A 21,961-nucleotide genomic window follows, 5' to 3' on the forward strand; every position below is an offset into this window, starting at 1 on the left:
GTTCGTACCCTTCGCATAAGTGTCATGTTAATCGAATCATTTTGATTATTTAATAAAGTAAATTATCCTATAAGCGTTTTTCAAAAATCACAAAAATCCATATAAAAATTTTATACGATTTCGAGTGTGCAATGAAACACATTAACATACATACGTACTTATTTGTTATTTCCCTAAAGTTAATCGATAAAGGAAATATAACAATCGAATCACCAAACTCGCATTCCAGGAAGATTATGGATATTTCACATATATAGTCCCAAAATCTCGAAAGTAATAAAGAAGTTGAAAGAACTGGTTACTTCCGTTATTCTTAAAAACAACAATTAGTATATACATGTATGTGTATTCTGATCTACGGCAATGGTCAGTAAAAAAATGTAATTGGATGAGGGGAGAGAGAATGGTGGTAAAAAATCGCTGAAATCCTTTCCGCGTCACAGACGCTGCAATGGTATTTCTTCAAAGTCGAAGTACTGGATTATCACACAACGTGCGTTACACCGGATTGCAATAAGTTTATACCGTTTCTACCTTCGGTATCCGTTGATTCAATTTGCTCTTTGAGCAATTCGAGTTCCCTTATACCGGATACAGTAACCTCGTATTTATGAGCTACCAAACTACGATAAAAGTGTATCGCAAAAGCGAGGAAGATTATCAATACTGGTATTAACACTATACAGGCCGACCATGCGGCAACCTGAGAGAAATCGTAGAACTTAACCCAACAGAGAATCGCTATCTCTAATAGAAAGAGAAGTAAGCCAAGTAAAGTGGAGAACGCCCATGCTACCTCGATGTACCAATGGAGACGTTCGTGTGGCGATTCGTGCACGAGACTTATGCTGTGCAAGTTGCAGACCGCTTCGATATTCGGTAGAATACACGTCGATATCATCAACGCCAGCATGTGAACAGCCACTAGTAACGTTGTGCAAACTGCGAAAGCAATTAACATCTCCGAAGGAACTTTTGTATCAGAGTTTAGTTGTACCTCCACCATAGCAACCTGTTGACAATCATAATCTTCATAGTCTTTACTGTTTACGTTCAACTATGATTTAATTTACATAGAAAAAGAACTATAAGAATGATGTATTATTCTAAATTTTAAAGAAAGCATTCTAGTCATACCATAGCGAAACCCGAGAGTAACGCCGAGGTTTTACTGGACGCCTTCAATTTCGCTCTGCTCAGCTGCAATTTTCTCCATGAGAGATAACCCGGTGTGTGAAGGCCATCACCCGACTGCGACATCTTCGACTAATCAATCAACATGGAAAGAAGAAAAGAAAACGAAAAATTCATTCGTTCGCGATAAAATGTGACTTTTTTTTGTCGCGATACAGAATTCCTATTTTGTATTTCTCGTTCACGCTCGAATAACTTCTATTATTAAGATAATAGACGTATCGTTTGCCGATGTGACAAGTGCAAGAGGCTCGTAAAGAAGCATGAGAAACATACCGAAAGTCGTTATCAACGTCGATGCGAGGAACTTGCCAAAAGTCCCGCGTAGGATAGAAAAACCAACAGGGATTCTGAACGAAAGAAACAATAAGAACGAAAGACATTAATGAAATAATTGATTGAAAGGAAAAAGGATTATTGAAACGCTGGGAAATCTGGCAAGAATGAAGACAAAGTATGAGAAAGGAAGTGAGAAACGAGATTACATCGAACTTTACGTTTATTATACACGATACAACGTTTCTATGTGCGTGAACATTAACCCAGCATTATACCATTTTCACCTTTTTTTTACTTGCTTCTTTGTTGTTTTTAAAATTGTTCTGTCTATTGAATTTTTTTTATCAACTCAACACTTTTGAAATATCTAAACTCATTTTTATGTATGTCAAAGATTGTGTTATATCAATTGAAGAATATTTTTCAATGGTATTCTTTTTTGTTAAAATAGAAAAAAAAGATATTGAAGATCGAAAAAATGTTGGATTAACTTTGCTAACGCCACGACAACACATGTATTAAATGTTTTCCTTTCTTTCCTTTTGTTTCTGTGATCGACCGACCCAAATTACGACAAGAAAAGGATAAATATTATGTTAAATTGGATTTGCATCGAAATAAGACACGTTAGCACGTATGCACTTCGTTACGTTGTATTAATTATGAAAGCGTGTACGTCATGAGCGATTATCAAGATTATACGAAGGCCTCCGAAAGGTAGTCGAGTTTTTTAAAGCTTCCATATGAATATTCGTTAACCCAAATAACCAAATTGGAACAGATCTCAAAGTATACTTTGTTTTTATGTGCGAATCAAATGTAAAACAAGAAAATTAATTATAACTCCGTATGTCCACCTTTAATGTCTTTTCTAATTTCGAATAATAATAATAACAACAACAACAACAATTAAAAAAAAAAAGAAACATTCTTTTTCCTATAACCGATAATTACGATCTCATAAATATAAAGAAAAATTGTATAAACGTTTAAAACGAACTCTAGTCCTCACATAATGCGATATGGTTAATAAAATATGGAAGAAATGATTTATAATGTTGAAAACTAATAAAAGTCTAGAACGGAGTTAACGCATCGAAAGGAAAATAATGATTTAAACCTGGACCAACCTGAAAATCGTAGAACCTCTTGTGAAAGCAATGCTCATTAGCGGTTCGTGTGTGTAAATGACCCACGTTTACGTGGATAGGTAAGTGTGAGGAGGGGAGTCCGGCTCCGTTCTCGCCACCAAACACTGAATTGCGTCCAGTGCTCGTCGACCATACGGACATTAGGCTCGATAATTCTTCTGCGTCCTCGATCCACGCTGTAACAAATACGAGATGTGATGTACGTGAAGATTCCGAACGTTATTTTCTAATATTTTAATTATTAATCAATAACGGAAGTAAGTAAAAAGAAAAAAGAAAATAAATTAATAAAAAAAAATTAAAAAAAAAAAAAGGGGAGTAACGATCGTTTTTACGTATGAAAATTATACGCTTTATCAGCGTTAAAAAGTTTCTGCTTGAAAGCACATGTTCGCAGCCAATTGACTCGCGCAGCTGATACTTTAATGGAGACGCATAACGTTCACGCCTTGTTACGTACGTACTCTATACATACAGTAAATCACAAAAATATTCAAACATCTTGTGAGTTTAAAGAATTTTTATTTTCGACTCGGTAAAGTATTCGTTCTAAATATATTAATAGATTTGACAAAATAAGTCTATTCTATGGAATACGTGTGTGAAAGATTAAACGAAAATTGAAAAATGTCAATTTTTTTTCTAAAGAGATTTGCTTATCTCATGTTATTAATATCATTAAATATTAAATCTTCTAAACAATATAAAAGATCTCTTAAATCGTAATAAAACGTCCAGTTTTACGATATAACGGTAACTTTACGTTACAATGAAAAAGCAATTTCTTATTTCTTACTTTTATTTATTCTTTTGTTGTTTTTTCATTTGTCTTACCCTCACGTACTTTGCGTAATAATTTTGATTTCTCCATATCTATTCAAAAATTCATATTTTATTTTTTTAGCAAATGTAAGAAAAAAAAAAAAAAGAACAAAACGATTCCATTTCAAAAGATATCTGAATATTTTTGTAATCTACTGTACATAATATTATCCCGTACGTTTGCCATATATCTCACGTACGATCGATTTGTTCTTGAAACATCGAATGATGCAGCTTAACCATTACAATTGTTGACGATAGACGTTCATTCAGAATTTTAAAATTCTACATTGAGTCTTTTTCGTTACAATATATAAAAAATGTTTAAGTAACACTTGTAATATCATAAATATACGTGGTTTGTTTCTTTTAAAAATAATAACTGGTTCAAATAACTCGGTCTTCGTTTAATCGATTTTCTAATGTAAATAATTTCAATGGATCTTTCTCGATAATGACGTTTATTTTCACTCATCAAAAAACATTTTTCTTTTTAATGAAATCCGAAGCTTTTTAGCACTTCGTACTTTTTATTACGTTGTTTATTACTTCGTTATAAACAGTCTGATAAAAGAAAAAGAAAAAAAAATAAGATCTCTTCTTTTTACGAACATTGCGAATGTTTATTAAAACATATTTTTTCCATATACGTGCATTGTTTCCAACAGGCTGTTATACAGATATTTATGTATTTTATTATTTATTATTTAACAATACATATTACGTATATTATATTAAAATAAAATTAAGGAAGTTACTTTATTATATTATCGGTTCGATTAAATCAAACAGATTTCATAGTACATGTACGGTCATATCACTACACTATTGAATAGAAAATATAAAAATAGTATTATATCGGATCGATTTGTCAATATTAAGGAAAATTATGCATGCGGTTAATGGTCTTTACTATACTATGACATTCTAAGCCGTTAATATCGGATTATTATCGAGTCGATGCATATTTTTTCAAGGTATCTAACTTTCATATAAACATCGTTCGTCTACACATATATATTTCATAATGAAAAATTCCGTAGGATGGATTTATCTCGACTCGGACAGTATCAATTTTTTCCGTTTGTTCTTCGTTTTATTTATTTCTGATGAGAAACATCGACGTAAATACGAACACGTACGATGTAGCAAGGACGAACGTAGAAGGACGAAGATTCGTGTCAGAGAGAGAGAGAGAGACAGAGAGAGACAGAGAGAGACAGAGAGAGACAGAGAGAGAGAGAGAGAGAGAGAGAGAGAGAGAGAGACAGGAAGAGAAAGAAAGAGAGATACGTGAGAAGAAGAAGACATTTCATTTCGATCTCTTTTTGTCACATTTATGTGAAAAGTTTCGCGCAATGACACGCTCACTAACACGTCTTTAGTAATACGAGCGTTGCCAATAACACTAAAAATACAAAGTGAAAATAAGAGAGACAGAGAGAGAGAGAGAGAGAGAGAGAAGGGTGCGTGTATATGTGTACGAACACGTTAAATGTACCTAACTTATCCTTTACACCGGCTCGCGTACCAAATTAAATCACGATTAAAACGGTCCAAGAGCTCTACTATCGATGTCGACGATCGTGATGATATATATTTCCTTGGGATCATCGATTTTCTATTTTTCGAAACATCGGCAAATTCGGAGAAACGAATTAGACTCGTTAAAAATGATTTCTACATTATTCTCAATAACAGAAATGGCAGACCGTTATACGATAGCTGTGCGTATACTATCTATCTATATCTTGTAAATGAAAGATCAACAAGGGGCAGTATATATTGGTACGAACGATTTTATTATCGTGGATAAACTGACGAAACGTTAGAATAAACATCGAAAAAATTGTATAATTATTGTCTTATCATACTCGTAAACATTGTGTAATTATTGTTTGTAAATGTAGAAAGAATCACGGACACAGAACTAAGTTTAGTAGTAACACGCCTAAAAAGGTTACTAGGTTATCTTTAAAAGGTATTATGACATATACACCGAAACATACCTTGAACCCAATGGTCACAGGCTCCAACGATGAATCGTGTGTCTTCATGGCATCCGCGAATTCGCTTCTCTCTTTCACGCGTTTCCACGTATACACATATATACAAAAAAAAAACAGAACTCGGACGAATGGCTACGTCGTGTGTAAATGTAAATAAAATTCTTGTTAAAATAAACGGCATATAAAGAACACGATTAGTTTTACTAGATTTCACATCGTTTTTGAAGGAAATATGTAATCTTAGAAAGAATCGAAAAAATTAACTCCAACCCACTTACTACTACAACAGATGTTGACATACTGAAGGCTAGAGAACCGCTCGAGCGCATCGTGTACCGAACGTTGCCGAATATCAACGAAGATGGCCGACTGGTAGAACGAACTCGTGCTACCCGGCGAATCTATATACGAGTCAAGCGTTTCGCGACGGACAATGTGATTTTGTCGTTTGACGTTCTTTCTCGTGCTAAACAATGACCAATTATGAAATGCGAAGATGTCTGTAGCTTGCCGATGATTATACGTATCCGGTTATATGTAATGGAACGTTAGAACTTCGTATCTTCTTAGAAATCTGAATATGTGTATACGAACGTAAGTACTTACATATATGTGTTTGTGTATATATATGAAACATGCACACATTTTTATATATTACACGAATAGTAATAAACAATGCACATTAGCATAACGTGATAATAAATCATTCAGCATTACGAATTTAAAGAGTATTTTATTACTATGAAAAAAACATTGTCTAAATAATTTTTATGTCAGCAATGCTTCTTCGCACCAAAAATATAACCTTGAAAGAAGTTACATGCTATATATTAAGCATTGAAAAATATATTCTAGTATATATTTCTTATTCTATCGAAAGATTAATTACAGCCTATCTAACTTTGTTGCTTCTTCGACTAATGCCTTTCATGATTTCACAGACGTTGTAAAGAATAATCTTACATGTTTGCATAATATATTTATTGCTTAATTTTATCTAATTATATTTTATATCTATCTTATTATACTTATTTGATATAATACAAAATATTCATACTGATTTATAATAAATGTCTCATACAAGATATCGGATGTATAAATATATATCATGACTCATCCTACTTAAATCAATACTCATTGATTTAATTAAAGTTACCATTACATAAACTAACTTGTTATTTGCTCAAGAGAATTTTGATTATTATTCTTGATGAAATAATTTTGTTTTTCTAAAAAATCTTTCTAGTATTCAATGTCCATCCAAACATTAATTGATAATTGTATAAGTTATTTGACAAGATAAGAAAAGCAAATCATGCCATAACGATAATGAACTAATATCTTCCAAAGAACTTATCAAATTTATAGACAGTTTTCAAGACAGTTTCAACATTTCTTACTATTTTAGTCCTTGTTTAAAAATTATAATACAAATAATTGTTTACAAAATTACTTACATTACCACTTCACACAATCTTCTTTCTCTTGGAAGTGTAGTAGCAGTCCTTTGCGTGTGTATATTAACGAAATCGTAATTTTGGTGCATTCTTCAAAATAAACTCATATATAATATAACCTCATATATAATGTTACTCGTTTATGTTCACTCTTTTATTTGTTATACTACGAAGAACGATGAAATGTAAAATTATGAACGTAACTGCCAAGCCACAAAAGTTTCGCTGGTATATAAGAAATGTCCGCTGAACAATATCGATTCTGAAAAGAATGCAGGTTCGACGAGTAAGAGGCAGTAAGAGAAAGAATTTCCCCCACCATTTTCCGAACAAGCATTTCTCCAAGCTAACTTGCAGTTAGCTGTTTGCGGTGTGAAAATGAGCAAGTAGAGAAAGCATACTGGTGTCGCTGTGATTGTAACGATTACCGAACATTACCGAATTATACCGAACTGTACCGAACTATAGCTGTAGGTCATAGGTGATTGTACCGCTTTGTAAATACATAACAGGTATGCGTTATATACGTGAATAAATAATAAATTTTTAAGAAACACGTTTTTAAATATTGAACGTCTTTGTTCTTTTTTTTTTTTTTTCAAAGTACATATAAGATTTCTATTAAGGTTTTAACATAATCTTCATTCTCAAAATGTCAAAGATGATTGGACTATAATGGACAATAATGACTTTATTTTTTTGTGCTTTCGTTCTTTCTATCAATCTTTCTATCAAGTGAAAACAATGAAGAATAAACAAAAAAAGAAAAAGAAGAAAAGATACATACAACGATCAGGTTTGAGAACATAAAATATTGATATTTCGATGGGAAAGAGGTTAAAGGAGAAAGGAGAGGAAATCAGGTTTTTCAAGACGGGCAATGTAATTATTTTGAGATAGAAAAGATATATGTAAGTGATACAAAATTCTAAAAAGAGCATAAAGATGTTTGATTATTTAATTAATTTTATTATTCCTATTTAATATTTTATTTGTTATTTTCGATCTATAAATTTTAATAATAAAAATTAACTCAATGAGAGATGCACTGTTTCTCCTATAGATGGCAGTACTAACTTGAAAAAGGGAAGACAATGATATTACGAAAATTATAATTCCAATATCTTTAATAACGACTTAATTAGAATTATCGACGTGATGAAATACACGGTACACTATTATTCTTGTAATTTATTATATTACAATGTTAGTTCGATTGAAACGGTTTGATTATTGCAATAGAATCATTGAGATAATAAACAAATGCAATATCAACCTACCGTAACCTTTCATTTTCTTTCAGTTATAGAGAATCGTTAGTATTTACTGTTGTAGCTGTATCAATAAATATTCTAATTCGAATCTAATCGATCGATTATTTACGAGGCATTTTATTCTGTTGTGAACATTATGCAGTGAATATAAGGTAAACATTTCAAAAAATTATTCTTTTATCTGGTACTTTTATTTACTTTTATTCTTATGTATTATTTTACTTTTATGTATTTTTATTTATTTACGTTTTAAAGTTGTTATGTGACATTGAAATTGCTTGCTATTCGTTGTCGATTATAGAATGATCATAATGTTCTGTTGAATAATAATGTTCTGGAAATTTCAGTTGGATAATATTTGTTTAAACAAAGTGAATTTATGAATTATTATGCTATATTTGCTACAAAAAGTTCATCCTATTTTTAATATTGTACCTGCTATTTGTAATTTTAAAGCTTTATTTGTTGATTTTATAAAAATTGCGTACAATATTTGTTATACGATATTCGCTATATAATAGAAGATATTTTTAATTATTCAATTTTTGATATATTTCAATTGAACTGAAAGAACTTTCGGATCCATACATTTATAATTTTCAAGTTTTATCTAAAATTAAATGTATTGTACAGCAATGTACGTAATTTATAAACCTTGGTCAGAAACGCTAGAATCGAACGGTAGCTTTCGATAGCGAAAAGAAAAACCCCACCACGCTTGGCATCGAAAGAACCGGAGGGAGCTAACGTTATATAGAATATTTCTTACAAGAGGGTATTAAGTTTTCACGCGCAACACTTACTTTTCAGTTGTCCATCGACTCGCGTCGAACAACACTCGCGTTCCAGTACAGTTTTTCTTTATTTTTCTTATCCACTAGTTCGTACAAGGTTGACGGGCAAAGGTGATTAACGTCTCTTAATACATAAATCAAATTTCATAATTTCCATAGTTTGTTTTTTTTTCTTTTAATTTCATTTTCTATCATAAATTGTTATTTCCTGATCGTAATTTATTGACTTCGTAAAAACGTTTCTTTTTTCCTTTTTTTTTCTCTCTTTTTTTTTTAGAGAAGTTAAGAAAATATGATTTAGTTTTTATAGATTTCGATATCGATTCGTCACCATCTTGAGAAGATTAAAGCACAAAAATAACAATGTCTACATCATTGAATTTACTGGACGATCAACGTTTCGCTTTGATGAAAGTAAGCTTATGTTTATTTTTTATTAAGGCTAAAATTGATAAAAAAATTGCAGAAAGTTCTGTTCTATCTTTTACTTTTTATCTCTTTCTCTCTCTCTTCCTCTCTATCTCTCTCTTTCTCTATGTATCTATCTTTCTCTCTCTCTTTCGTGAAACCGTTAGCGTACGCTTTAAGCTGAAGATCACGTAGAATCGGTGACGTACATGTACTCGCAAAAAGTTACACGAATTCTTTTAAAACTTATTTTTATGCGCGTAAAAAAGATTATAGAGTCAAAAAAAAAAAAAAAGAAAAGATCAGTAGGTCAGATAGACCTTGAGAAATTCATTACAAAGTGCAAGGGAAACGTTCAATTAGATTCATATTGAACAAGGATACTATATTGAAATAAGAATCATCTAATTTAGATTCAGTGAAACTTGTCGATTTACATCTGCTTAAATGCTTTTATGTTTTCGATACAATTTCTTAAGATCTATATTTTACTCCTTTCGTGAAAGAATATATTTTCGTAAAAGAATGTATTAGTTCGTAGTTTCACAATCGTAAGAAAAATACTATTCTTTGTGTATACTTTCTCGTCTGTACTGACCGCATAAAAAGAGAGGAAGAGAGAAAAAGAGAGAGAAAAGAATAAGATTCATGAGCAATATCGACAAAACATCTGGGACATTCTCTTAAAACATCTTATGCAAAGATGATATTTTGATCGTTCTCTTTCAACTTAACATACATTAAAAATTAGAACACTTTTGATCTGTAATTTAGTACATCTGTATTTAAAATCATTAAAAGTGTTAATTGTAAGCAAAATGAAAATGGTAGTTGAACGCAATTACAAAGAAAAATAGGTGCCGTGTAGAAAGCGTTTCGTTATGGCGATTAAATCTTCGTTTCGTACGTTCTCCGCATTGCCTTTAAAAAGATTTCTTTCTATAAGTATATAAAAGTGGCCACTTTTATTCGATGTAAAACGGTGGAAATTTACAGGAAGACGAAAAGATTTCACTTGGTCACGAATCATTTCTCTAAATCGATCATAATAAAATATTTTTCTTCATGATCGTTTCCTATTAATGTTTTTCCGTAGTTTGTATCTTTATTACAACAATTTTCTGTGAATTGCTTATATGATGTTAATTACAGATATATAGGCTTGTAAAAACAAGAATACTTATGTAAAACGTTATTGTCGCTTTTTATGATTAAACAAAACACAAGAAAACAAAAACTTATCAATATAATCCTTACTATATAATTTATAATAATACCAGAAAAAATAGACTTTGTACAGTAGAAAAATGTTGCCTAGTCATTTACTATATTAATTATTTTTTTTAATAGATTATTGTAAACAAATTTCTTTTTCATTTTTAATTCTAAAATAAAAATTGTATAAAAATGTATTAATTACGTAATAACTTTACGTAATAAGAAGAAAGGACAGAGTAAGGGAAATATGTAAATTAAAAATAAGATTTTTATTAGATTATCACAACAAGAACACTGTGCATGCTCTTTTAATCGAAGAATCCAAAACGTCATATCTAAACAATACAGATTAAAAAAAAGAAGAAAGAAAAAATACTATTCTTTTAATTAAATTACTTAAATCGTTTGAAGAATAATTATTTAAATTGTTACATGTTTTTTGTTCATAGAAAAATTCTATCAATATTATAAATAAATTGATTAGATCGATACAATATTTAATTGAATAATGTGTTTTAGTTTAGACGAACCGTTGCTGATATTCTGCAACCCCATCACGATGATCATTTCCTTCTTCGTTGGTTACGAGGTAGGGAAAGAATATTTATTCATTGATTAATTGTCAAATCGTCGATAAGAAAATTGAATCAACGATTGTTTCGAATAATACTAATAAGATATAGAAGACGGAATATTTATATTTGCTCGTTAAAACCGAGTTTCGATCGGTTCGTTTTAATGACGTTGGGTGATATCGAAAAGAGAGCACTAAAAGAAGATATTTAACTCTGGCTCGCTTATTATAGCAATGGAATGTGCTGCGTAATAATCGGTCATTTAGCAAACTATCGCCATGTTTGTGGCTCATAATTTTTTAAAGCACTAGACTTTTGCTTTCATCATTGTTATTTCTTCCTTTCTAATCGTGAGATCGCGTTCACGCTCAAATAAAAATTTCAAATTTAACTAATTTCGTTGGAAGACTTTATTATTAGTTAGAAACTCGATTTCAACGTTGTCACCATAATTCATATTCGTCTGTTCCGCATAATAAATATTTTTTTTTATTTGAAATGAAAACAAAGCGCCTTTCTTCGACGATAAAGAACTCTGGAATTCATTACAATTGATATTAACTCATTACGGATGAATATCGAAATATCTTGCATTTCATATCACGATTTTAGAAATCGTTGATGAAATATCTCGCATTTTCCATTTACCAGTCAAGAGTAGTTACGATTTAATAACAGTTAATAATTTTATTTGACTAAATTCATATAGAATATATCAAACGCTGGATCTTTAAAGTAAAATAAGATATAAAGATTTTCTTTTCGAAGTGATAAGAAATCATAAAGAAACAGAAGAGTTAATAAATTCAAAAAAAAGCTTGTTGGATTTTAGAAATATTAATAAAAAAACTCTATATGGAGATTACATATATTACGAATAGGAAAAGAAATGAAACGCGTTGCGTTCGCAAGCTTTGTGATGTTTTACTTCATTTATTTGAATATGTTACTAAATATACTTTAATGCTCTCTCTTTCTCTTTCTCGTTTTAAATAAAAAAGATAATAATAAATAAATTAAATAATTAATTTAAATCTCTCAATGAAGAGCTTTTATGGAACTCTCCATCGCTCTTTTTTTTTTTTTATAAAGTCTTTATAAATTTCTAGCGAGAAGCTGGAACATCACTGCGGCCGAGAAAATGCTGAGGAACGTGAGTACGAAATAAAAACGTCGATATAAGAGATGTGCATGATTAATTAAAGGCATCCGCTTTTCTGTACTTAAAAAAAAAATTGAGGGAAACAAGTACATAAAACAAGTACAGAAAACAAAAATTGTCCTTATTTCTGTTAAGTCAATGCAATGGCGAAAGCAATGGGAAGTTGACAAGATAGAAGAATGGGATGAACCGGAACTTATCAAAAATTACTTGCCACATGGTTTATCTGGATTCGATAAAGAAAATGCACCAGGTATAATGCTACATGAATCTTTCTGTAAATAGAACATTATTATCCTCATTATATATTTCAAATGTATTCTCTTCTAGTTGTTGTTATACCTTTCGCCGGATTTGATATATATGGAACTCTTCACGTAGTTACACGAAGAGACATTATAAAGAGTTTGATAAAATATTTGGAATATTATTTAAGGATATGCAACGAACAAGTAAGGAAGCATGGTCCACTTGCTGGAAAAGTAACCGTCATCTACGATATGGAAGGATTTAATCTGAAGCAATACTTGTGGAGGCCAGGTAAAGCATTCAGGTAAAACCGTGAACTATCTATGAAAAATAAAAGCCTACATTTTACTGTAGCACTTCCTTTAAATTATACCAATGTCAAAAGTCTTTTAAATATGCATATCGATGATCGAAACAGAAAAAAATTGTTATTTTTCAGCCGGTGAAGTTGTCATTAGCGCAATTCAAATGTACGAAGCGAATTATCCAGAAATTTTAAAAATGTGTTACATCATTAACGGTACGTCAACTAAAGTTATCAACATTTAAAATTATTAACTTTTATCCATATGAAATTATTGTTTTCGCAGCCCCGAAAATGTTCTCTTTTGCCTTTTCCGTCGCAAAAAGATTTTTGAACGAGTATACATTATCGAAGATACAAATTTTCAAAGCAGATCCAATGAAATGGAAGCCTGCGATATTGAAACTAGTTCCAGCTGATCAAATACCTGCTCATTTCGGAGGCACTTTAAAAGATCCCGATGGGAATCCAAAACTCGTAACAAAGGTAAATATAATAGCGTTAATATTCTCTTTACTATTGATTATGCGCTCTTAGATTCTTTTATAATTAATATTTACGTACATTCTTTAAGATTTGTCAAGGTGGAAAAATACCAAAGGAAATGTACGTGGACAAAACGGAAAATGATAAATCTACGGACTACACTACTGTCACTATTCGTAAAGGAGATAAATTAGAGCTTTGTTTGACTACATCAGAAGAGGGATCTCTTTTAAGGTATACATTTTACAAAAATATATTTAACGTAGAATGGAATAATATAATTGTTACAGTTGGGATTTTCGCACGGAAGATTATGATATTAAATTCGGTATTTTGAAAGAGGATACGTCAGGTATGAAAACTGAAATCGTACCTATTACAAAAATAGCTGCACATAAATTAAATGAAATAGGCATTGTAACCTGTGATAAACCAGCTACATGTGAGTCATTGTTATCAAAATTTTATATGCTATCATATTATATATTCATATTTATTTTCTTTTGTTTAGATTCTGTCGTCTTTGATAATACTTATAGTCTCATTAGGAGTAAAAAGATTCATTATTCTATACGCGTCTTACCACCATCGGAAGAATTAAAAGAACAAATGCCATAAAATAATATGCGAATGGGAATAACATGCAATGAAACAATAGAGGTATATATAAATGGTAATGGGATCTTACAGCTGTATTAATAAAGAATATTCTTAAGATCAACAAATTTAGAAAGTTATATATATAATAGACTTATCTATTGGAAAAATGTTCACTTTAAACTTTTTATATCAATTATAAGCTAAGAATTTTCACTCTATAATTGTGTAATAAATTCCAAAATAAAATATACTTTGCACATTAATAATTTTTATGAGATTATTGTTGATGTGACAACATTACCTAATCTTAGAACTTTTGAATTATCTCTGATATGGCATTTCACTTAGTTAATAAGACAAATCACTGAAGAAATCCTTTTAATGAATTTTTCCAATAAAATTGAAAATTCTTTTAACTAGACAAATAATTATAGAGTAAAGGATTATAAAGTAATAGTAATAAACAAAAAAGTAATGGAAAAATCACTCATATAAGAAAAGTAATTCTTATATTCAATACTGTTTTGTATTATAGAACAGTAACATCATATAAAATGGCCAATTTTAATCATCTATCTCTGTGAATAACATATTAAGAAGTTCTTCACTTTGACACTCACTACCTTGTAAACGTTTTTGAGTTCCCCATTTAGCCAATGTTGGTAACACTTTTAATTGAGTTTTATTATCTTTACGGAATATACAATTAGGATCTTTCCAACTAGAAATAGAATCAAAGATCAGATATTTCTGCGTCAAACAATATTATATATTATAAAAAATAGAAAATATAAATGAAATAAAATGTAATAATGGTTACAAATTTTGTATATCAAATATTTACTAAAGATTCTACATATGAATAAATTTAATTAAAAAACCTCATATACTCACAATGCTCTATCTCCTACTTCAACCACAACAAAATGGGATGTCTCAGTCAGTACTTGTAATCCAGCTTCTATAAACGGCTCCGCTATATTAAATTCATATGATATTTATTAAAATACTTTTAATAGAAAAAAAAAAAAAAGAAAAAAATAGAAATAATTTTAATGAAATCTATGATATAAAAGTAAATTTATTATACATTGGCAACTATTGTCTTATTACAAAATAGGTTATGTAGTTTAAAACAAAAGAAATAAATGAAATTTTTCTTACCTTCTACACAATCGGGACACCAACTTTTACCATTTTCAAGCTTTGTACCCGTATATAACACAAAGATCGATTCTTTGGACTGAAAATTTTCAAAAAAGTTTAAAAAATTTTCATATCCTATAACGTGATGACGAATAGTCATTTTGCGTGATTTCTTTTAATTATACAAGCAAAACGTTTTTTTCTAGTCCAAATAACGATATTTTGTCGATGCGAAGCAAAGAAGAAATTTGTGTAATCTTATTGTAAATGTAATACGTTTTATCTCTTTAAATATAGTGATAACGAATTTATTGTTTCAGTTCAGTTTGCGATGTCTGATCAAAAAATAATCTGCACGTGATAAAAACTGGCACACTCGAAGAAAACATTTTACTAAATTTGGATGATAATATGGATTATATGTACGTATTAACATTTATTTCGATTCCTTTCACTAAAAATTAAAATAGAAAGCAGGTAATTAAATATAATGAACTTTTACTTTTTTTCTGACTCGAACAATAACATAAAGAAAAGCCTCGAATAGAAATAACCATAACGATAGAATTTCAAGTTCATGTATTTTTATCTAAACCTTCATCATTGTATTTTAATATATAATAATTTAAATTCGATTCGAATTAAAGCATATATAATTATAAAACTTTCGTAATCCTTTTATTGTTTCGTGCAAAGAATATCATTTTTATAATCATAATCATGTCATTTGAATGTACCGCGTTAAAGAGAACGTATAGGTAGAAAAACTGGCAACAACGCGAAAAGCATTCACGTCAGACGATTCGTAATGGGACCAGACGAGACTCTAAATGTACGTAGTGATTGGTCAAAAATGTTTTCTCCCACTCGATGATAACTGATGACAAAGACTTTCAACCAATCCACGAGTTGATGAAGTGAGGGTGTTTGGTATGCTCTACGAAAGAGTAGTTTGTGCAAGGAAGGTAGTAGTAGTAATTCAAGGTTTTTACAATTTAAGGTGCAACAATATTTCCTAGATACTGCACGCTGCATTAAAGCGATTCACATTTCCTTCAGCCTGCGGACGTCTTTTGATATAAAGCAATCGCGTCCAGAATGGCTGCGGTATTCGATATCGAATTGCACGACGTGGATACGGTGAATAGGGACGAGTCTGACGATGATGTTATCGAGATTGGCGAGGTAACTTTCCTGCTTGTCCATTTACGAATTTCAATATTTTTTTTTATCATTCCATACTTCTTATTATACCAATCAAATTGTCACTTTTTTGCAGGAGGACTATGATGCTAATCCAAATGTGAATGAAATAATTGAGTGAGTAGATTTTTATATTTAATCTGTAAGTTGATTTAGTGTACTAACGTAATGACAATAATATTTTAACAGGTCGGATGGTGTAGAGACGGTTGCTATATCCGAACAAAATGTTAATCGTGGAAGAGAAAGAGCTGGACCACAAGATTTCGAACTTTGCAAAGTTATTGGAAAAGGTGGATATGGAAAGGTCTTTCAAGTACGTAAAATAACAGGAAATGACAGTGGTACAATTTTTGCTATGAAGGTAAGTTGAAAATAACATTGTTTGTAAATTATATAGTTAAAATATGTATTATTATCGTGAGAGTTAATAACAAATAATATATTTTTATTGCTTCACTAAATGTTACATAAAAAAAAATAATTTATCTTTTATATATTTATATATAGTGAATTTATGTTTATATATATGTTTTGCTTTTTTGTTTTTTATAATATGAAGAAAATCTTCAAAGACATCCTGGCTAGTTGATGAGTGATAGGGTAGTATGGGTTTCTTACCCATTAAAACCCTTACAATAACTCTGGTACTCTCCCTTAGAAGTACATCTGGGGAGAGTCCCTGGGTGCGGTACGCTGACCTCACCCTTTTTCTTTCTTTCTCTCTTTTTCTCTTTCTCTTTCTCTTTCTCTTTTTTTCTTTACATATATACATATATGTGTGTATGTATATATATATAATATAATATAATATAATATATAAAATTATATTTTGAGACTAAAAAAGGATTATATATTTTTTATGAAAATTGCATACTTTCTTGTTTTGTTCTATTTTGTGATAAATTTTCAAAACTATAAGATTTTGTTATTGTATTTATACATTAGGTGTTACATAAGGCATCTATTATAAGAAATCAGAAAGATACTGCTCATACAAAAGCTGAGCGAAATATTTTAGAAGCAGTGAAGGTAAGATTCACATTTATTAACATATTTTTAAATATACATAATTTGTATTTAATATAATTTTTTTTGCAGCATCCATTTATTGTAGACCTTATGTATGCTTTTCAAACGGGTGGTAAATTATATTTGATCTTAGAATATATGTGTGGTGGTGAACTTTTCCGACATTTAAATGATGAAGGAATATTTTTAGAAGATACTGCATGGTAGGAGCATTCTACAAGTATATGTTATTGTTTGTTTCTGCATTGTTAATTAAAAATAGTTTTAAATTTAAAGTGTATACTTTTATTGCAGTTTTTATTTATCAGAAATAATATTGGCTTTGCAACATCTTCATTTACAAGGAATTATTTATAGGTATTATATATTTATAACATTAATGATTACATGTTTTATGTTAATACTGTTTTAATAAGTATATTATTAATTATATTATAATTTGCTTTATAGAGATTTGAAACCAGAAAACATTTTGTTAGATGCAGAAGGTCATATTAAATTAACTGATTTTGGTTTATGTAAAGAACATATACAAGATGGAACAGTTACACATACGTTTTGTGGTACTATAGAGTACATGTAAGAGAGTGCTGAGTATTTTTTTTTTTTTTTTAAATATCTGTTAATTGGGAAAGAAATATCATTTTTTTTAACATGGTATTACTCTTTTAGGGCTCCTGAAATTTTAATGAGAAGTGGACATGGAAAAGCAGTAGATTGGTGGAGTCTTGGTACTTTGATGTATGACATGCTTACAGGATCTGTATGTATTTCTATGAGAGCATGCATTGATATTATATTTCCATATTCATTGTATCTTTGTAAATTGTATTACTTTTATTTTCAGCCTCCATTTACATCTGCTAATAGGAAAAAAACAATAGAAAAAATTTTACGTGGCAAATTAAATCTTCCTCAATATTTAACACCTGATGCCAGAGATTTAATTAGGAAGCTACTGAAGGTTGATAAACACTTTATTATTTTATTTATTTATTTTAGATCATTTTTTAGTATCGATTTTTAATGATATACAAGTAATTTTTATATATCAACTTTTGATACAGAGACAAGTCGCACAAAGGTTAGGCTCTGCGCCATCGGATGCAGAACAAATAAAAAATCATCAATTTTTTAAGCACATAAATTGGAACGACGTTATATCCCGAAAATTAGAGCCCCCATTTAGACCAATATTAGCAAGTGAAGATGATGTATCTCAATTTGACAAGAGATTCACAACTTCCGCTCCTATAGATTCGCCTGCAGAATATACTTTGAGCGAATCAGCCAATAGAGTATTTCAAGTAAGTTTTTCTTGTTAAAAAAATCACGTTTGTAAATCTGATAACGTTTATTAAATCTCACTTCAGATAATTAAGAACTTTTAATTATTTTATAATTTTTCTTTGATTAATTTGCTTATGATTTAATCTCTTTAGGGATTTACATATGTAGCACCGAGTATACTAGAAGATATGTATTCACAACCAAGAGTTATAAATGCTAGAAGTCCTCGCAAAGGCAATACACGTGGTTTCTCACCAAGAAATACACATTTCCATTTGCATAATTCGCATTTGCAAAATCATAGGCAAGTCCTTTTTTAGCACTTTATGAACATGATATAAAATCCTAGTAATTTAAGAATTATGAAAATCGATTTTTACTATAATCATTAAGTAATTAAATATGATGTTTATCATTTAATTTATAGGCATAATGGTGTAGGACATAACAATGTGGAAGACACAGAAATGATAGAAATAGGCTAACTCTCACTTCTTAAATAGTGAAATAATGCTTAGCATTTTGGCCTAACTGCTGAATATCCGCGACCAATCCTCATGTCTCAGGGAGGGATTTTATAAACGTACAGAAAGAGAATAACATAGGATGGTCTGATCTTAACTGCTTCAGAGGATATTCAGCAGTTACGTTTAGCTAATTTTTTTTTAATCAAATGTAACAATTACGAATTTATTAACTAATATTACGTTCTAAAAGAAGCGATGTGTGTGTAGCGGTTGCTGGTATCACTGAAAATAATACTTACATCTGATCTATAATACAGGAAAATAACTAATCTGTTAACCGAGGAAGACGGGCATCTCTCACTTCTCCGGTGATACTAGAATAAATAATTCTTTTTTGTTCAGCCACTCCTACTAAAAAAACATTATACGTCCAATTATTTATTTTGCAATTCATTCGTTTCTAAAAAGATTCCCCGTCTTCATCCGTGTTATTTTATTTTTAATCGAAATAAACTTTGTACATTCGCGTTTATTGATCGCAAATCTCCTCGATTAACAGGTTAATCTTGAGTTGATATTTTGTTAGTAAATATAATGCGAATTTACATTTTGTATTTTGATTTATACATTTTCTTTTTTGTGGCTTACGTTAGCAGTGTATTTATGTACACATGTTCAGTTTATTGGCATGTATGTATATGTGTACATAGATACGATCGAGTATTTAATATCCGCGAAGATATAATCCTACTTTTGTAGATATTATTTACGAAAGACAAATGTAAGACAACGAAAATCGTAATGCTGCCATCAACCGCTCTGTTGCTTTAATCTCTTTTTCACGCTAACACTTGATTATTTATAAAATTAATTTTAGCAGCACATTGATTATTTATAAAATTAATTTTAGCAGCAATAATGTTTCTATGGGAGCAACGACGAGCATATTTTGCCTAAACAATAGTTAAAGTTAGAAGCATTTATGCAATGAAGCAATGGAATTGCATTTTTACAATTTAAAGTTCCTACAAAAAATTGCAATATATATGAATATTTTGCTCACGTGACGTAATAATATTCACTAATAGAAACTTATGAAATATAGTGAAATATCTTTAGCAATTTTTTCAAAATGCAATTAATTGTTCCAAAAATAGCAATTTATTGTATAAGCATGCTGCCATAGCAACCATATTACTGCACAATTGAAATATCTAAAAAAAATTAAGGATTTTATATTTGTTCCTATGTTTTACACTTATTATAGTGTTTTTTAATTACAAAGGAACATCAATGGTACAAGTTACCTCAGACTTTTACTTTTCTTATTTTTGTGTTAATTAATGCAATATTGACTATAGACATATATTCATAGATAAATTATATAATACAAAATATAAGCAAGAGTAACAATTTGATGCTCAGCAAATTTCCAAACTACCCAAGTGTTCACAGGCCATGATATCTGGCAAATATTACATTTAACTACTTATAATAATTCCATGGTCGAGATGCAATATTAATCCAATAACAGAACCTTTCTCTATATAATTTGTGCTTCACAATTAATTCGACATTAATATATATATATATATATATATATATATATATATATATATAAATATATATATATATATATATATATTTAATGTTGCATTTCGACTATGTACGCAAGTAAGTGCGTATAATATACACATAAGATTATACTATTCGCAGTTGTATTGTAATGTAAAAATATCTATTCGAAAAATATTATGATAATTTATAAGCTATTATTGTATGTATCAAAGGACGTACACTTTCAATGTTAAATTAAGAATGTGCCTACAGAGTTTTCAAGATGCTACTAAAACTAGAACAATGTGCCGAATTTAGAAACTTAGACAGGAGACATACCTGGAGCATATTACAAAGTGTCGTTAAATATTGTTAAAACAAATCACTATTAAAATCAAATAAAATTAGAATTTTCTTTTTTTTTTCTTTTTTTTTTCTTTTTTTTTTTTTCTTTGCAATTCCCATTGTAATACTTTTTACAAAGAAAGTATAAATTATAGAAAAAGAGATCTATTATTTATTATTAATTGTTTGTAAATTGAACAATGAACATTGTAGCGAAAAAGTATTTCAAAATATAGCAAATAGAGAACTTTGTAGTTGAATTCTTAAAGCTCTAATGATGTGCTCTCAAACAGACTGTGACATCGATACTCATTGTTATGATCCATTTTTAACAGGACCTAAATAAGGATTATGGCGCTACATGTTACTATTATTAAGGAATTCTTGCAAATTAATATATCAAATATTTATCATGATACACACGTTCAGTTATTTAACAACTGTTTTTAAAAAAATGACAAGAAGTATTATTCAGTAATCTTCCTATCATAAATTAGGAGCACATATTTATCGATTGAGGCACGATTTATATTAATTGAAAATGATAAAAAATGTTAGAATGAAATTAACACAATTAACCTCTACCAAAAAGGTAATATGTGTTTCATGCTTCCAATTAAGAAAAACTGTAGTTTTTTCAATTGATTTATTGCTATCATGGTTTGTAATCCTCTTTAAATCGTGTATACAAATAAATATAATGATTTGTGACTTAAGATCGTTCAAATATGTTAGATTATTGAAATGCATGAAAAATGATACAAATACCTAGACGATCATGGAAAATATTACAAATTAAATTAATGTTTTATATTTAAATTTATTTAATCGATATGTACTATCTAGATAATACTGTATAATCTTGCAATAATAATTTTTATTTTTAATTATGTAATATAAGACACAAAAACACACACAGATTGTGTTTATTATTACTGC

At 29.6% G+C, this 21,961-nt stretch overlaps 4 protein-coding genes across 11 annotated transcripts; 2 read left to right on the forward strand and 2 right to left on the reverse strand.

The window, feature by feature from the left end:
* Window positions 1-426: 426 nt before the first annotated feature.
* LOC122631706 (calcium release-activated calcium channel protein 1) lies at window positions 427-7,051 on the reverse strand. Of its 4 annotated transcripts, none has more exons than XM_043817712.1 (4): window positions 6,913-7,051; window positions 2,604-2,800; window positions 1,138-1,266; window positions 427-1,012 (listed from the first exon to the last, which is right to left on the reverse strand). In XM_043817712.1, the coding sequence occupies exons 2-4, from the start codon at window positions 2,763-2,765 to the stop codon at window positions 485-487; spliced, it is 819 nt and encodes a 272-aa protein (XP_043673647.1). In that variant the 5' UTR covers window positions 2,766-2,800; window positions 6,913-7,051; the 3' UTR covers window positions 427-484. The 4 variants fall into 4 exon arrangements, with proteins under 4 accessions (XP_043673647.1, XP_043673644.1, XP_043673648.1 ...); XM_043817709.1 differs by lacking the exon at window positions 6,913-7,051 and adding an exon at window positions 5,456-5,771; XM_043817713.1 differs by lacking the exon at window positions 6,913-7,051 and adding an exon at window positions 1,471-1,544 and having other exon boundaries at window positions 2,604-2,672.
* Window positions 5,893-14,245, forward strand: LOC122631704 (SEC14-like protein 2). 5 transcript variants are annotated; one of them, XM_043817704.1, is made up of 11 exons: window positions 8,967-9,091; window positions 9,282-9,394; window positions 11,126-11,195; window positions 12,291-12,334; window positions 12,479-12,596; window positions 12,674-12,883; window positions 13,032-13,112; window positions 13,183-13,382; window positions 13,471-13,616; window positions 13,673-13,824; window positions 13,894-14,245. In XM_043817704.1, the coding sequence occupies exons 2-11, from the start codon at window positions 9,344-9,346 to the stop codon at window positions 13,998-14,000; spliced, it is 1,179 nt and encodes a 392-aa protein (XP_043673639.1). In that variant the 5' UTR covers window positions 8,967-9,091; window positions 9,282-9,343; the 3' UTR covers window positions 14,001-14,245. The 5 variants fall into 5 exon arrangements, with proteins under 5 accessions (XP_043673643.1, XP_043673642.1, XP_043673639.1 ...); XM_043817706.1 differs by having other exon boundaries at window positions 9,073-9,091; window positions 9,291-9,394; XM_043817705.1 differs by having other exon boundaries at window positions 9,077-9,091; window positions 9,258-9,394.
* A 229-nt stretch (window positions 14,246-14,474) lies between these two features.
* Window positions 14,475-15,625, reverse strand: LOC122631711 (thioredoxin domain-containing protein 17-like). Its single transcript, XM_043817720.1, has 3 exons — window positions 15,147-15,625; window positions 14,877-14,958; window positions 14,475-14,703 (listed from the first exon to the last, which is right to left on the reverse strand). The coding sequence occupies exons 1-3, from the start codon at window positions 15,286-15,288 to the stop codon at window positions 14,547-14,549; spliced, it is 381 nt and encodes a 126-aa protein (XP_043673655.1). The 5' UTR covers window positions 15,289-15,625; the 3' UTR covers window positions 14,475-14,546.
* A 414-nt stretch (window positions 15,626-16,039) lies between these two features.
* Window positions 16,040-21,087, forward strand: LOC122631703 (ribosomal protein S6 kinase beta-1-like). Its single transcript, XM_043817703.1, has 13 exons — window positions 16,040-16,058; window positions 16,129-16,313; window positions 16,408-16,448; window positions 16,521-16,695; window positions 17,280-17,363; window positions 17,433-17,566; window positions 17,658-17,720; window positions 17,814-17,942; window positions 18,036-18,126; window positions 18,211-18,327; window positions 18,431-18,670; window positions 18,806-18,957; window positions 19,081-21,087. The coding sequence occupies exons 2-13, from the start codon at window positions 16,227-16,229 to the stop codon at window positions 19,136-19,138; spliced, it is 1,371 nt and encodes a 456-aa protein (XP_043673638.1). The 5' UTR covers window positions 16,040-16,058; window positions 16,129-16,226; the 3' UTR covers window positions 19,139-21,087.
* Window positions 21,088-21,961: the final 874 nt, after the last annotated feature.

Source organism: Vespula pensylvanica, chromosome 9 (assembly GCF_014466175.1).
Source record: "Vespula pensylvanica isolate Volc-1 chromosome 9, ASM1446617v1, whole genome shotgun sequence".
Taxonomy (NCBI): Eukaryota; Metazoa; Arthropoda; class Insecta; order Hymenoptera; family Vespidae; genus Vespula; species Vespula pensylvanica.

What these genes read in the sequence shown, in the direction of transcription:
- LOC122631703 (XM_043817703.1), top strand. Translation starts at nt 16,227, where the DNA reads ATGGCTGCGGTATTCGATATCGAATTGCACGACGTGGATACGGTGAAT. An exon ending in ATGACATGCTTACAGGATCT is followed by an intron (nt 18,127 to 18,210) that starts GTATGTATTTCT and finishes TTTTATTTTCAG; the next exon opens with CCTCCATTTACATCTGCTAA. An exon ending in CAGCCAATAGAGTATTTCAA is followed by an intron (nt 18,671 to 18,805) that starts GTAAGTTTTTCT and finishes TAATCTCTTTAG; the next exon opens with GGATTTACATATGTAGCACC.
- LOC122631706 (XM_043817709.1), bottom strand. Translation starts at nt 5,636, where the DNA reads ATGCCGTTTATTTTAACAAGAATTTTATTTACATTTACACACGACGTA. An exon ending in CTGTGACCATTGGGTTCAAG is followed by an intron (nt 2,801 to 5,455) that starts GTATGTTTCGGT and finishes TATTTGTTACAG; the next exon opens with CGTGGATCGAGGACGCAGAA. An exon ending in TACTCTCGGGTTTCGCTATG is followed by an intron (nt 1,013 to 1,137) that starts GTATGACTAGAA and finishes GATTGTCAACAG; the next exon opens with GTTGCTATGGTGGAGGTACA.
- LOC122631704 (XM_043817704.1), top strand. Translation starts at nt 9,344, where the DNA reads ATGTCTACATCATTGAATTTACTGGACGATCAACGTTTCGCTTTGATG. An exon ending in AACGTTTCGCTTTGATGAAA is followed by an intron (nt 9,395 to 11,125) that starts GTAAGCTTATGT and finishes AATGTGTTTTAG; the next exon opens with TTTAGACGAACCGTTGCTGA. An exon ending in ATCCAAAACTCGTAACAAAG is followed by an intron (nt 13,383 to 13,470) that starts GTAAATATAATA and finishes ACATTCTTTAAG; the next exon opens with ATTTGTCAAGGTGGAAAAAT.
- LOC122631711 (XM_043817720.1), bottom strand. Translation starts at nt 15,288, where the DNA reads ATGACTATTCGTCATCACGTTATAGGATATGAAAATTTTTTAAACTTT. An exon ending in GTGTCCCGATTGTGTAGAAG is followed by an intron (nt 14,959 to 15,146) that starts GTAAGAAAAATT and finishes AATTTAATATAG; the next exon opens with CGGAGCCGTTTATAGAAGCT. An exon ending in GAAGTAGGAGATAGAGCATT is followed by an intron (nt 14,704 to 14,876) that starts GTGAGTATATGA and finishes TTCTATTTCTAG; the next exon opens with TTGGAAAGATCCTAATTGTA.